Source organism: Hipposideros armiger, unplaced genomic scaffold, assembly GCF_001890085.2.
Source record: "Hipposideros armiger isolate ML-2016 unplaced genomic scaffold, ASM189008v1 scaffold_148, whole genome shotgun sequence".
Lineage (NCBI taxonomy): Eukaryota > Metazoa > Chordata > Mammalia > Chiroptera > Hipposideridae > Hipposideros > Hipposideros armiger.
In genome coordinates this window covers 1606890-1623337 of record NW_017731498.1, presented here as the reverse complement: position 1 = coordinate 1623337, position 16448 = coordinate 1606890, and the positions used below count along the sequence as shown (strand labels likewise).

The 16448-nt window shown below is 36.9% G+C and overlaps 1 protein-coding gene across 5 annotated transcripts in view; it reads left to right on the top strand.

Annotated features, from left to right (window-relative positions):
- The window catches only part of SETDB2 (SET domain bifurcated histone lysine methyltransferase 2), a 45651-nt gene that overhangs the window by 19476 nt on the left and 9727 nt on the right, over nucleotides 1-16448 (top strand). For 4 of the 5 annotated variants that reach the window (XM_019650839.1, XM_019650838.1, XM_019650840.1 and 1 more), the window contains exons 4-9: nucleotides 8162-8725; nucleotides 11339-11455; nucleotides 12216-12385; nucleotides 13895-14114; nucleotides 14627-14726; nucleotides 16115-16205. In XM_019650839.1, coding sequence (XP_019506384.1) covers nucleotides 8162-8725; nucleotides 11339-11455; nucleotides 12216-12385; nucleotides 13895-14114; nucleotides 14627-14726; nucleotides 16115-16205 — 1262 coding nt within the window. The remainder of the gene's footprint in view (nucleotides 1-8161; nucleotides 8726-11338; nucleotides 11456-12215; nucleotides 12386-13894; nucleotides 14115-14626; nucleotides 14727-16114; nucleotides 16206-16448) is intronic. The other variant, XM_019650841.1, reaches the window with a different exon arrangement.

The following is a 16448-nucleotide window of genomic DNA, read 5'->3' as shown; positions in this document are numbered from 1 at the left end:
CTTAGCTGTGGAGGGCAGTGTCACTGGCCCTCATATGTGGGATCCGAACCGGGGCCCTCTGGCGTCCCAAGCCAGTTCTTAACCATCGCGCCACTCGGTCAGCTCTTAGCATTTTTTAACATATCATGGTACAAGAAATTTTATGTAACAAATAATTACAAAACACAAGAACAGATACAAAGTACAAGAAGTTTTATGTACCGGTAACAAATTTACGATATTTATACATCATAGAAGGCCAGGAACTCTTCATCGTTGCAAGGTCGTCATAAATTCAACAAAACCGATTATCGTATTCCAGGGTATTATTTGCATACGGACATCGTTATTGATTTCTAGAGTTACACCTTTTACTCATAAGCATAAATAAAAGAATTAAAAACATTTACATAGATATGGAATTAGTACTACCCACGTATAATGCGCATCCTTATTTTTCCCCTCACAAATTTGGGCAAAAAAACACGCATTATGCATGGCAAAATACCGTAACTTGGAGCTGTACTTATTGTCACATGAGGAAATTATATGAAAGTACATTGTAAACTGTAAACTACTGTATAATTATTAGTTATTATTTAAGAACTAAGGATAACCCAGATACTTTTCTCTCCTGTATACTCTAGGTTAATCATTTCATTTTCAGAGAGGAACCTTTTGAGTCATCACATTGGTATTTTATATTCCTCTCCTCCCAGAAAAGCAAAACGGGAACACAAAAAGATCATAGTTAAAATAGGGGAAATCACATAATGAGATCTGGAGAAGAGGATGTCACAGAAATCAGTGTGGAACAATTTAGTTAAGGCAAGTGGAAAAGGGAAATGAAAGAGTTACTGGTTATACAACATTGTAGGTATATAACTCACTTTAGAGTGAGTACCCTATATCAAAACAAAGAACAAAAATCCATAAGAGCCTAAGAGAATTTATTACAGTAAAAACTGAATGGAACAAAATAAAGGGGAGGTATATATCTCAGATAGACAAATAAATAGAAGTACTCAGAGCTCAGAGTACACTGTGATGCTTTATAAGAAAAAGTGGTAGGAAGGAATCTGGCACTTTATTAACAGGGGAAATGGCGGTGGCATGGAAACCATCTAAGTGTGGAGGTAATTATAGTAAAGGAGTCCTTACACTAGGGACTGTGCTGCCCCATGAGTGAGTAATATGCAAATTTTTATGTTAAAAGGATATTTGTAGGGTGAGAGTTCATAGCTTTCGTCAGATTATCAAAATGGCAAATGGCCCTAAAAAGTTTAAATATCACTATTATGGATACAGAGATTCTAAATAAAACTGCATAGCAATTCTAATCAAGAAAAACATTAAAAGAATGAGATGACCAAGTAGAATTTATACTAGTCAAGCAAGAATGATTTTGTATTAGGAAATCTGTTATTTTACAGAAGTAGACCTTAGGAGAAAAAGCTTATCTTAAGAAATGCCCAAAGATCTAAAAAAGTCAATACCAGCTATGAGAAATACAAGAACTCTTTTTTTAATGTGATAGACAGTGTATAAATAAAGATTAAAACAGGAATGAATGCCTGCTGTCAAAATTGTTAGTCAGCATTTTTCTAGAAATTCTATACAGTACAATAGAATATTAAAGAAAATATGATTATTGAAATGTACAGAGTAAAATTATTTGTAGATAATCTTATCTACATAAAAAAATCTATGATTCAAATGTAAAATTATTAAGCTAAAAAGAGGGTATAGGAACACAGTCACATAAAATAAAAATATGAAAGTTTAAACCATTAGAAAATATAGACTATAGCCCTCACTCACAATACCAAAAGTAAAATAAATGGAACTAATCACAAGAAATATATGTGAAGAAAATTAAAACTGAAGATTTTAATGGGTACAGTTACCATATTCCTGGATGGGAGAATTGCATATTATAAAACTGTAAATTCTTCCCAAATAAATTTATAGATTTAATTTCATATGAAATCTAGACATTTGGATTATTTGTTTTTACTTGGGAAGCTATTATAAACTTAATCTCAAAAGATAAGAGGTTGGAAGACAGAACATGTTTAAAAGGAAAAATTGTGAGGGAGAACTTGCCCTGAGAGCTATCAAAAGGTTCAGTCAACCTATGGAAAAAAATATATTTTTTTCTATATATTGGGATTGGTATAGAATTAACAGTTGGATCAAAAGACAGAATAAGCCTAGAACATAAAATATTTTTATGTATTTATAAGAACATGAGATATGATTAAGTAAGTCAAAAGTCCCCAGGTAAAAGAAGGACTTGTTATTTAATAAATGACCCTGGAACAAATGGATATTATTTGGAAATTTTAAGTTAAATCTTTATGATACATCAAAATTCCAGTTGAAGAGGACTCCCAAACCATAGAAAAATTAATTTAGAACCCTAAGAAACAGAAAAGTGATAACGATTAGATATCTTTTTATGACATTATGGATCATGGCTTTACTCATAACGTTATCTATACTTTATTATAAATACTTAGTTTTCTGCCAGGAATGTAAAATTCTTGCAATCATGGAGCTTGTATTGTTTCCGTAGCACCTGGCGCACAGCCGGTACTCAGGAAACCTGTGATGGAAGAGTGAACGAACGAACGAACAAACAAACAAACACCCAATAGGAGAATGGACAAAGCATATGAATAGACAGTTCACCAAAGTAAAACTAAAAGACCAATAAACATGAAATTATTTTCAAACTCCCTGTTATTTAGAGAAAAACAAATTAAGGCAGTAATGAAATACTACTTTTCATCTATCAAATTGACTAAAATATTAAAAATAATGTTCAATTAGATCAGCATGCATACATGCTTCTAAGAATGTAAATTGGCCCAGCCTTTTTGGAAAGCAATTTGGCAGTCTGTACTTATTTTAAAAATATGTGTACTTCCTAGCACCATAATCTTTAAATGTCACTTCTTATTAAGTGGAACCATAGTCCCTTTAAAGAAATGGCTGATTCCAAATCTGAGACAGCTTGTGACAAAAAGCCAAAACCTATCCAAGACTAATTCTGTTTGAAAGATGCTGGAGCAAACTTGAAGGAGCTCCAACTGAACAACAATGGCACAATTTGAACATCAAAGGAATAATCACTGTGATTGATTAAACACATTAAATATATAAAAACCCATGGGTTCATAATAACAAAAAAATCAGGCACGCTGGTAGTTGCTAGGATACAACTCATCATTCTGAATACTAGTAAATACAGAGAAAGAATTAAGCATTTATCCTGCCTTTCCTGTACTAATCGTATTCAGGTTAACCTAAGAGTTGATGAGGGAATTTCTTCTTTATAAAAGAATTGCATCCGAAAAGTTCTAGGAATGATAGAATAAGACTGTTATTTTTACACCCCCCCCCACCCCTGAAGAAACAGGGACCTTAAGGCAGTGTTCTCAAACTAACTGTGGTGAGAACAGGTGTTTTGTTTTTTTGTGGTTGGTTTTTTTTTTTAAGATTTTATTGGGGAATCAGGGAAGGTAAACAGACAAGTTGCTGTCCTTTTGTTCTTCAGTCTAGTTGTGGAGGATGCCGCTTTACTGTCCCATGTTGGTATTATGATCAGTGCGTTCTTCCTGGGTGAGGTAGTCAGTTGCCGGCCATTGGACGGACGCTCACGGCAGCCCACTGCAGCCCCACTGCAGCCTATGTAGTCGCCGGCCACTCACAGCAGCCCAGCTCCAGGTCGAGCTGTTGTTCACCATCTTAGCTGTAGAGAGGGCGCAGCGTCACTGGCCCATGTGGGAACTGAACCAGCAGCCCTGCTGCTCAGAGCTCGTGCTCCCAGCCAACTCTTAAACAACTGAGCCACTCGGCCGGCCTCAGGTGTTTTGTTTTAAACTTCCAGTTTACTGAGCAATACTCCTGTGAAATGCAATAAAATGTGACAATATTAAATTGCTGTAAAAGCTTCTAAATGTTTGCAACTTTCAGTTTTTGTACTTACCATGAATTGGTAACAAACCATTGGGGCCACCCCACACCTTAAGTAGCACTGGCCTAGAGGAGTAAATGACAAAGCTGTTACGTGAAAGATTCATGAGGAGCTTTCAGATGGGTGGATTTGGCTGAAGACACCCAAACCCATTTATAAATCTTAGCATCACTAAAAGTGAACAATCAAACATTGTGTGTCACCTTATTGGACTCAATAGGAAATTATAGCACCATCTATGAATTATTACACTCACCCCCCACCATCAGCAAAACTGAATCTGAATCTAGTCAAGCTTCTAGAACTGACTACTGATTTACTGGAAATAGAAAGGATAGAGGAATGAGTTAAATGACAACACCATAAGGAAAGCGTCAGCCAAATTCCAGAATGTGGGAAATGCTACAGGACAAATGACACAATTTACAGAACTTCAACAAACAAATGTCGTAAAGTGAAAGGGGAGCGCACTGCTATACGGTTAAAGAGATGTAAAAGACATCTGAATCAAATACAATGTGTGATTTGTTTGAATTCTGATTAAAACACATTTTAGGATACTCAGGGATATGTGAAAATGGGCCATTGAGATTATATATTTTTAAAACACCTTATTTGTTAGAAATGCATTCTGAATTATTTTAGCTAAAAAGGTGTAATGTCTAGGATTAGCCTTAAAACAGTGCGTTTCAGGATAGGGCAAGGTGGTGGTGGGGGGAAGTAAATGAAATAAAATAAGCAAAATGTTCATAATTACCAAAACTTGGTATTAATAAGCATCAAAGATAAACGCATTAGTTAAAGCAGTGAAAATAGATTATTCAGTAACTACTGAAACTAGGGGAAAGAATTGAACTCTATTTCGATTTGTGCTGAGGTTACTGGCATTTTAAAGGGGAATGAGGGAGGGAGAGGGCAGGGGCTCAAGTGAAAAATGACTGGGGGGCCGGCCGAGTGGCTCAGTTGGTTAAGAGCTCGCTCAAGAGTGTGAGCTCTGAGCAACAGCAGTTCGATTTCCGGCCCAAGCTGAGCTGCCGCTGAGCTGCCAACAGATGGCAGGATGGCTCAGCTAAAAATAAAAAATGACAGTGGGTTGGTGAGTGAATACCTGTGAGGCCAGCTATGTACTAGCGGACAATTATCGAAGTTAGGATTCTGTCTTCCCACAGAGACTGGAAGACAAAGGCCTTACCCTTCCTGATGATTGCCTTGCAAAGGAATGGCCTTCCCGTCCTTGAAAAAGACACTCCTGAGTTGTAGGAGATACATGTATACCTCAGAGGGACCGAGGAATGATTCACAATTTTAGTAAATGCCCTAAGAAAGGAAGGTCAGGGGTTTATCTTCAGGTGTTGGCTAGAAGAAATAGTAAATTCTCCTGGCAGCCTTGGGCTTTCTCAGGCTGGCATTTTATTGAGGGGCTGGGGTCCCCATCCTGGAAACATGGCCTTATGCTGCTCGAAGCCTTGAGTTTGGTTGTCTCTTAGGGCAGAGGTTTGGACAGAGTCGTTATGTGCTGAGAATTCTGCAGTTTTCACAAGTATATGAGGATCCAACATATCAGCCTTATGATTTTATAATATTAGAAAAATACACATTTGTATTTTGAAGGTTTCATGAATAAAAAGTTACTTTTAATACATATTCCTATTGACTAGTCATTCCTCTTAAAGGAATGTATCCTAAAGTAATAATCAGGAATTTGGTCAAGGGTTTATGTATGAGAATATTCATCAAAGTAGTAACATAGAGAAAAAATGGAAACAAAACTTTCCAACATTAAAAGATTTATAAATGTATCTGTATCCTATTAGATTGTCAGAAATCCAAAAACATGAAGAGCCATTGATTGATGAGGCCCTATGAAAGGAGGTACTCTCATAAATTGCTGGAGGGGCTGACCCCATGGAGAGCAATTTGGAAATTGTAACAAATTTACTAATACATTCACCCTGTGACCAAGTACTTCCACTTTTGGGAATGTATTCTGCAGTGATATCTGTAAACATGAGTATGAAATTGTTATGTACAAGGTTATTCATTGCATCATTATTTATAATAGCAAAAGATTGGAAATAATAGAGGACTAGTTAAATAAATTGTGGAATTTATGCAGAGGATTACTATACAGCTGGGAAAAGGATGAGGAACCTCATATCTGTGCATTCAGTATGGTACCACTAGCTACACGTGGCTATTTAAATTTGATTTAATTAATATTAATAAAATTTAAAATTCAGTTCTTTGGTTGCACTAGCCACATTTAAAAGTGCTCAGTTGTCACGTGTGGCTAGTGGCTACCTCCTTCGGACAGCACAGATATTGAGTGTTTCCATCAGTGCAGAGAGTGCTTTGGACTATGCTGCTTTATATAGTGAGTGTAAAAATATCTCTAAAATACCTATATTACTTTTATAATAAAGACACCTTGGGCTGGCAGGGTGGCAGAGTTGGTTAAGAGCACGAGCTCTGAGCAACAGGCTCCTTGGTTCGATTCCTACATGGGCCAGTGAGCTGCGCCCGAGCTGAGCTGCCATTGAGCTGCCAATGAGCAACCGGATGGCTCAGCTGGTGAGAGCGCGTGCTCTTAACACAAGGTTGCCAGTTCGACTCCCGCATGAGATGATGGGTTGCGCCCCACAGCAACTGTATAGATTGAAAGTGGCAACTGGACTTGGAGCTGAGCTTGCGCCCTCCATAACTAAGATTGAAGGACAACAACTTGACTTGGAGCTGTTATTGGGTCCTGGACTGATGGGTCCTGGAAAAACAATGCTCCCCTTCTCCAGTCCCCCGCCCCCAAAAAAAGACACCGAAAGATAGAAAATACTGTGTAAAACAAAACTGAGGTTCTTTGTGAAAGATTAAAACTTGAGTTCCAAACACATATGGAACCTTTTCACAGATTTTTTTTTTCTTGAAATCAATAACCCCCCCACTTTCTCCCGTCCGTTGACCATACCATTTTCAGACGTATCAGTCAGTATGATGCTAGGTGGATTACATACTATGGAAAAAAATTCAGTAGGTACAGCTGTTGAAGGCAAACACAGCATAAAGAATTTTTGAGTTCATTATTTTTAAGCTAGCCTCTACTGCTTTTTGCAGGCAAAAGGTTAGAATCAAGCATGCCTAAAGTTGTAACCCTCCTCACCTAATTATTGAGTGCATGCTGTAAATGAACTTAGATTTGCTGGGTGGTATAGCAAAATGTTACCTCTGCAATCACAGCTTTCCAGAATATTTTCAAACTGGGTTGTGCTATAATAAGAAAGATACTTGGTCTTTTTCCCAGTGACTGGCACATAGCTTCTAAAACCTTTGGAGCCTCCTGAGTAACAGGAGTATCTTAAGTGTGCTAATGAAATGACTCTTGGTGAGGCACTCCTAGTTAGCTTTAGGATGGGGGCTGGTTGCCAGAAGGACTAAACCTTGATTAGGAGCTTAAAACTTTCAGCCCTACCTTCCAACTCCAGGGAGGAAAGAAGGGCTAGAGATTGAGGTAATCACTAGTGGCCATGATTTAATCAGTCATGTTTATGTAATGAAACTGCCATAAAAACCTCTAAACCATAGGGTTCTGGAAGCTTCCTGGTCGGTGAACACTTAAGAGGAACTGGGAGGGTGGTGCACATGGAGAGGTCATGGGTGCCCCTTTCCACTTTCCTTGCCCTGTGCATTCTTCCATTCAGCTGTTCCTGAGTCCTATCTTACATTATAAACTGCTAATAGTGGTTAATTAAAGTGCTTTCCTGAGCTCTGTGAGTCTTTCTAGCAAGTTATCCAACATGATGGTCGGTACCCCAGAGCTGGTCAGAAGTATGGGTACCTGGGACTTGTATTTTGTATCAGAAGTGGAGGCAGTCTTGTGGGACTGAGCCCTTTTACTTGTGGGATCTGATGCAGACTCCAGATAGATAGTGTCAGAATTGAACCGAATTATTGGCCTCCCAATTGGAGAAGGGGTACTGGAAAAAACACAGCACGTATTGGATGTCTGGAGGGAAAACAAATCCCTCGAGGCATACCTGTATATGGTTGTAGAACATAGTAAAATGTTTATTTCAGAATCTGGCTTATTTTAGTGTTGTCTAAGAAGAAAATAATGGGAAGCAATTACTGCCTTAGCATCCTGTGTTTTTACAAATGGAGAATTGTACTATAGATTTGAGATACTAATAAATAATTAATTTTAAACAGATCTACAAAAAATAAGGATGTTCTTCCTCAGGAAAATAAAGCTGCAGACTTGAGAGAAAAAAAACCATCTCTGAATTTATCATACCAAAGTCATGACTGCTCTGATGCCTGTCTAATGAAAAAGCCACTAACCTTCAAGGGAGAAAACCCTCTGCAGCTACCAATCAAATGCCACTTCCAAAGACGACATGCGAAGACTAGCTCTCATTCTTCAGCACTCCACGTGAGTTATAAAACCCCTTGTGGAAGGAGTCTACGAAACATGGAGGAAGTTTTTCGTTACCTGCTTGAGACAGAGTGTAACTTTTTATTTACAGATAACTTTTCTTTCAATACCTATGTTCAGTTGACTCGGAATTACCCAAAGCAAGAAGAAATTGTTTCTGATGTGGATATTAGCAATGGAGTGGAGTCGATGCCCATTTCTTTCTGTAATGAAATTGACAATAGAAAACTTCCGCACTTTAAGTACAGAAAGACTGTGCGGCCACGAGCATATTGTCTAAACAGCTTTTCCAACATGTTTACTGATTCATGTGACTGTTCTGAGGGCTGCATAGACATGTGAGTAGAAAAACATGGCATTTCAAGAAAATCTTCTGAATGTAGGAGGAGTACTTGTCGAGGAGTCCTGCTGTGTATCACTTTGTCTGTCTGCCTATCTAAAACTCGGTTCACCAAGAGTCTAAAATGGAAAGATGCACTCTCTCACTAGCAATGGAAGAGAAAACTCTTCTCCGGTTATTATAATAATTTGAAAATTGTTTCTTCCACGGATGAGTATTTCCTTTAAGCTAATACCATAATCATAATAGAGCAATTAGAGCTAATGCCATTAACAGTGCCAGACACTGTGACAAGTGCTTTACATACATTTTCTTATTTAATTCTTACAAAACTCCATGAGCTAGTAAGTAATATTCTTTCCTGTTACAAATGACGTAATTGAGAAGCCAACTGTAAGGTCATAGGGCAAACAAAAGGAAGAGCGAGGATTTGAACCCATGCTCTTAGCCACTATGTTATATGTTGTGTTTTACTTTTACAAATAATTTTCTTGCAACTTTTTTAGAAAGTCAATGGTGCTTATAATTAGTATTCTCTTGATCATAACATTGACGTTCCATAAAAAATGAAAACATGTTCTAATATTTTAGAACTTTGAAACCATTTTGTTTTAAGGGTGCATAATATACGTGGTTTTGTAGGTATGTATATATAGAATGGAATTACATTATATGTACATTTAACTTAATGCAAATTTAGCTTCCTGTACTAGGCAAAATAATGAGAGAGAGAAAGAGAAATAATTTAAATAGTATAGAGAGCAGTTTTCACCATCCTCTGAGTTGGAATATGAAATGAGATATATAAAAATCTGCTGTTACCTCATTTTAGCTCAGTTCCTTTAGGCCTGTCATAGAGGAAACCCATCACTGTGCCAAGTTTAATTCTGTTTAAAAATAAGTTTGTCTTAAACATTGCCTCTAAATATAACCACTTATATCTAACCAAGCCCAATCTCTTTCAGTGCTGAAGAAGAAAACTGACTGTTGGATAGTGTTTACTTTATGATTAGTTTAAGGGATTTTTTTAAAAGAATAACTTGACTATATGTAATTTTGGAACACACAGGAGTAAACCCACCAAAGGTATGATTTCAGCCACAGCACTCAAAGGTGTGTAGGACCACGAAGGCAGCTAGAGTCCCAGCGAATGGGAGCATTCCCACCTGGAGAGTCAGAGATAAATATAGAATATGATTGAAAGAGACTTTATATTAGGTATGTTTAAAATGTCCAAAGAGATTAGCATCCATGAAACAAGAAAAGGGGATTATTTTTTTAAAGGGTATATGTGTAAAAGAACCATGTGGAAACACAGGAAATAAAACATGGTCATTGGGATAGCTGGAGAAAGAATGAGTAAATCGCAAGGCAAAGCAGAGAGTCTCAGAATGCAGAAAGAAAGGTATGGGGAAAAACAGCTTACAGGCTAAAACATATGGAGGATAAGATGAGAAACTGCAGCATACATCTGCAATGTGATAATAGCTGAGAATTTCCCAGAATTGAAGAAACACAGAAGTCCTCAGAGTGAAAAAGCCTACTGTGTACTAGGAAGGGAAAATAAGATAAATGGGCACCTAAATATATCACAATGCAACTTAAACAGTATCTAGGGGAGAGAATAAATCTCAAACACTATCAGAAAGAAGGAAAAATACACTGACAACACACTTTTCACCAGAAATTAGAACAAAAAAGAGGCATATTAGCTTAAAATGCTGAAGGAAAATGTAAAATTCTGTACCAAGCCAGTCAGTCATTTGACAGAAGCGGGGCGTTCAAACAATTTATATAGCAATTGAAGATACACATACCTACTTTCCAGCAGTAGTACTTTTAAGTACTACTGGAGCATTGTTTTCCAAGCTATAGGTTTAGTGGGATGTAAAATAATTTACAGGGTTGTAACCAGCATTTTTTTAATTAAATAGTACAAAAAATAAATTACCCAAGTGTACCACATGTGATAAGGATAAGTTTCATGCCACTGTTGTTTCAGTTTATATATACACACATGTAAATATATATGCTTGTATAGGATCATGAAAAAAATAATTTTCTTACTGTGGGTCATAGTCAAAAGTATTTAAAAGCGACTGCTTTAGAAATGCTTACACATGTGCATAATAGGATGTTCATTGCAGCATCGTCTGTTATATTGAAAACTAGAAGTGACTTAATTATATATCAAGCAATTTAATTAAGCCACATAATTGTCTATCTAAATGCTATAGAAAAGTTAAAAGGAATTAACTAGATTTGTATATAACACAGATTGGGTCTACAAAACAATACTGAATGAAAAAAAGCACCTTGTAGGATAATAACTAGTAAAATTTTAAAAATAGTACAATATATTGTTGTAGATACATATGTATTTAAAAGTATAAAGGATGAAGCATCAAACATTTTGAGACTTTAGTTTTATCTGATGTTTAATTTTTTATTTTTTAAAGATCATATATTTTAAATTATATACATTAGGAAAAAGAAGGACTAGACAAAATGATGACAGCTAATTTACTGTATCATTTACACTTTAATCAAGACAGCCTCTTAATTTGGTGCTCTTTTATTCTGACTTCTCCATTCGTTGCCTTCCTTTTAGAACAAAATGTGCATGTCTTCAAATGACGGCAAGGAATGCTAGGACATGCCCCTTGTCAAGTGATAAAATAGCCATTGGATATAAACATAAAAGACTACAGAGACACATACCTACTGGGTAAGATATCTTGAGGATTTGTTGCAGGGTGTTTATATCTTTGAACGTGGGTACTTTATCATTGTGGCTTACAGTCTTATAGATGTTCTTAAATCTTAATTTTTTACACCAAAAATCTAAGTTGAGGAATTACAAAAACCAAACCTGTATATTGTTTTTGGAAATAGAAGTCAGAGAGCACACGTGTATCGAGCAGAATATACTCAGATACTCATTGGCTTTGAGTCCGGCTCTTTCGCCTCTTGCGTCTCTTGCATTAGCCTACTTTGGGCAGCCATTTCTGCATTAAAAAATACCCTGTACAGAGCTTATCTAAGAATTGGGAATTTTCAACCTTTCACAGTTATTATTATTAAAAAATATTTTTCTTGCTAGACATTCCCTTCTCAGACATTTCCTTCTTAGACATGCCTAGATATTTTAAAGAGCTAATATTTACTATGTGCCAGGTATTGTCTCAAGCACCTTGTAAATGTTGAGTCACTTAATCTTCATGAAACAGCCCTAGGAGGTAGGCACTATCATATAATCCCCAATTTAAAAAGGGAAAACTGGAGCACAAAGAGCTTAAACAACTCATCCAGGATCACACAGCTAGTAAATGTCGGAGCTGTGATGGGAACCCGGGCAGTCTAGCGCTAGGAGACCTTCTTCACACTTAGTCATCCTCCCTCAGTAATTAGTAGTGAGGTAGCAATATAAACTTTTGGTTTTAATTTAGGATGCCTGATTGATTTTCTTTTGCATATTTTATTGGCAGCATTTATGAATGCAGCCTGTTGTGCAAGTGTAATCGACGAATGTGTCAAAACCGGGTTGTCCAGCATGGACCTCAAGTGAGGCTGCAGGTGTTCAAAACTGAGAAGAAGGGATGGGGAGTGCGCTGCCTAGATGACATCGAGAGGGGGACATTTGTTTGTATTTATTCAGGTAAAGCACAGGTTGATTTTAATTACTGTGTAGTGAGATCTACATTTCTGAATCTCCGTCTTACTAGCCAGGGCCATCAAAATCTTAGGGCAAGGACAGGAGTGACAATATACAGAGGAGCATAGAGGAAGAAGAGTGACTGGGAAATGGAGTACTGATGGGATGCGATGCCTTAGAAGGTACGACATAGAGGCTCCAGAAAAGAAAGGTTCAGAGATAAAACGGGTTATTGTGTGAGGCACGTTTTTTGTTTTTTTGTCTCCATGGCCTCATGTGCTTTAGAATAAGATAAGAAAACTTTTTAAATAGGAAACTGACTGACTTGCTAAGGTGAAGATTATCAATCAGAGACTACTTTGTTTACTGTTTTCAGCTGTTAGAATTTAATATGTTAGTTTTGTAATAAATACCTGCATGCAGTGATTCAGGCAGTGACTTTTGGCAGCTCGCTCCGTTTCAGACTCAAGAGGTTTCCCGTATTCTAAGCAGAACTTCCCAATCAGTGTGTTACAGCCTTACAGTTATTGACTCTTTGGGGCCACACCCCCCAGTCCAGACACATCATTCTCCAGTAATCTTGACCACTTACCTAGAGTATCAGGCAAAAATCCCCATTTTCTGTGTGCACCAGGAAATGAGAAAGGTTGGGGAGCATGGCTCTAGAGCTAGTCTAAAGGAAATGTGCTGGACTGAGTCTCAGCAGCGAGGCAGCTGGGACCTCAGCAACCCTCCTGAATGTCCAGGTTCACCTCAGGGCAAGAATGGTCAGAATTCAGAACAGTCACACTAGGATCTCTGCCACATACCACTTACAGACACACATACTACACAGCTTGCCTAGACATTCTTCTCTCATATGCCTCAAAATAACTGATGAAAGTCAGCTGCCTATAAAATGCCAAATAGTGTCCAGCAAGTATCATTGGCTTTATCTGCATTGCTAGAAAATGCAACTAAGGTATCGCTGATCCAGCTGGTAGCTTTGACTTGGTAACTGTAATTTTGAGTCTCTTAAAAAAATGCCTAAAGTTTAGACTAAGATTTTAATGTTACACTAAGACTTAATATGAGAACAATAGGCACATATCATCACAGATTTAAATATGTCACTATAAAAAGAGTATTGGTTTTAAATAAAGCATTTTAACTAGACACAAAAGCTGCAATTTTAAGGCTAGAGTTCACCTCTCTAATTTTCTAGATTGTTTTCTGATCTGTTTTTTTATTTTGTATTATAGCTAAATCTCTTCTCTTTTATGTTATACCAAAAACAGAAGAGAGCTTTTTTTAAGTGCCCTATATTTTTTCATATACTGGAAGATATGAAATCTCTTATTGGTCTTTACTTTTTCTTGCAATAGTTCATGGGATGAGTTAATGTGTTTATCTTCATTCTAGAATAAGGTACACTTCACAGGGTTCTTTAGTAACGCATCAGAATAGGGACACCCTTCTGATGCTTGGCATTTACTCTGGTATCTTTTGTCCCTTTTACTTTTTTTCTGTTAGGAAGATTACTTAGCAGGTCTAACACTGAGAAACCTGATGCTACTGATGAAAACAGAAAAGAAGAAAATATTATGAAAAATGTGTTTTCAAAAAAGAGGAAAATAGAAGTTACAGATTGTGAGGTTGAAGTTATCCCATCAGAATTGAAAACAAATCCTGGAAGTGCTAAGACTGAAGAGTGTCCACCTGAGTTCAATAAAAATCCAAAAGAGCCTGTCATGTAAGTAAGATCTTAGGAACCCAATCAAGATACCATCTGTATTACTGATCAAGAGTGGTTCTTTCTCTTTCCTCTCTTTCTTACTACCCCCTCCCCCCACTCCTTTACATCTCCTACATTGAAACTTGCTTCACAGTTTTCAGTTTAACACTGTGCGAAATCTAGAACACGTTTAAAATCTAGCCAACATACTTTATTTCCTCAGTGTTCCATTTCTGGAGTTTTACCTTTAAAAACTTTATGACTCTAATCAGTTTCTTTATAGATGTTGAACTTTGCAGTTATTTTTATTTTCTATCACCATTCTATTTCCGGAGCTTTTCATAGGTATTTTTCATTTTTTTAACATACTTTAAAATATGATTGACTTTAAAATATGATTATATTTCCTTCTTTTGGTAAGAGGTAGGCATAGATGTTGTTATTTGGATTAATTTCTAATGGATATTTCTGTAAGGTTGATATTATCTGTATTTCAAAGTTAAGAGAATAACTTTTTTTTTCCTTTTCAGAGAAATGAAATGTAATACTATTTCAAGAATTCAATATCATTCAGTTATTAGAAGTCCGAAAACCAAGATAGCCATTATTCAACCCAATGGGAAAAAGACGGTAAAAACTGCGAAATGTAGATGGGCCCCCTCTGAGAACATTAACCCTTCTGAGAACATCTCACATTTCTGTGTTTTACTTAGTTCAGATTGTTGTGTTATTTAATAATGTGCAGGATTTCTTTTACTGTTTTGGGATGGGTGTACTGTTGGAGTGTTAAGGACCATGTTTTATTGACTTAGTCTCCTCCATAGTGGTTGGCATGTTCCCAAATTAGACTTTTAAGGAGAATGTTGGTCATGATCTGACAGTGTGTTCCACTGAGACTGAGAGCTATACAGTTCTGAGAATTTGTAGAAGCTAAAGTGTTTGAGTTGATAATAAGTAAAAGGATGGAGTACTTTAGGCTAAGGAGATAAGGTTTGAGATGTATGAAAAAGAAGAGATGCAGGCTAGTGAAAGACCATTCAGAAAGCAATATGATAGCCTTTGAAGGTACACTTTTCAGTCTCAACTGAGAATAATAACTAGTCAGACTAACTTAGAAGTAGAGAAAGATGCAGAAAAAAGAACAGAGGCAGACATAATGGTAGTTCACATTAGGGCTTGTTGATGGAAAATAAAAACTCTGCCCTGGGTGGTATGCAAATTTAGCCCATTGCCTACTAACTTGCAGTAGGAACCTCCTCAGTATTGCATAATTATGAAGAGATTGGGCCATGGGATCACATAGACCTGGGTTTGACCTCCACCTCTGCTGCTTACTAGCTGGGTGACATCTCCATGTCTTCCATTTCTCTATGTGTAAAATGAGGATAAGAGTATCTGTCTCAGTTAAGGGGATTAAATGAGATAACCATCAGAAACACTGTGTAGCTTCATGCTTGACACTCAACTAAGTGCTCAATAAATGTTGACCATTTAAGTACTTGAATAACAATAATGACCAACATTTACTGAGCAGTTAGTTGAATGCCATGCATTATGCTAAGCAGATAACCCTTTTAAAAGTTATTACCATTTCAAGTGACTGCGGTGTCTACAATGCATAAAGATTGGCAACTCCTTTAACTTTTTTTTTTGAAGTAGAAACTAGCCAAAGAATATTTTTATCTTTGCGTATCTTATAATTGAAGCCAAATTTATAGTCTGATATCAGAATTGAGGGCTACAAATAAATAAATTTGAATTTTATGCCTAAAAGGTATCTTGACAGTCTTTATAGTCTTTATGGCTGTGGCTTACTAACATGCCGAGAGGTAGAACACAGCCAGAGGGGCTACATCACTCCTAAGATTCCTTAAGACAGACATCGGCTTTGAGGCTTTCAAAACTAATGTACTAGCTACATCAAGACGATTGACTCTTGATGAAAGTGGCCTAATTGCTAAATTAAATTCTTTTTCCTCACCTATAATGTAAACACATCTTTCTTGTTTTCTTTTAAGGGATTTGCTTCCTTGCAGTATGTCACCTCTGAAGATGATGGATTTAAACCAACCCAAGCACTTCTGAACTCTAAAGCCAAGGAAACAAAAAGTAGGCTTTGTTTCACTGTGTGCCTTCTTCCTCTGCTGCCTTTCTGCCTCTCTTGCTCAGTAACTGTGGCTCATTTTCTCAGACTCCAAAACAAACATGCTATATTCATCACAAAAGTTTCTACTTGTTTAAAGCAGAGGTTGGCAAACTGTGTGTAGTTTGTGGGCCCAATCCAGCCTACCACCTGTTTATGCATGGCCCATGAGCTGAGATGATTTTCACCTTTTTTTTTTTTTTTTTTTT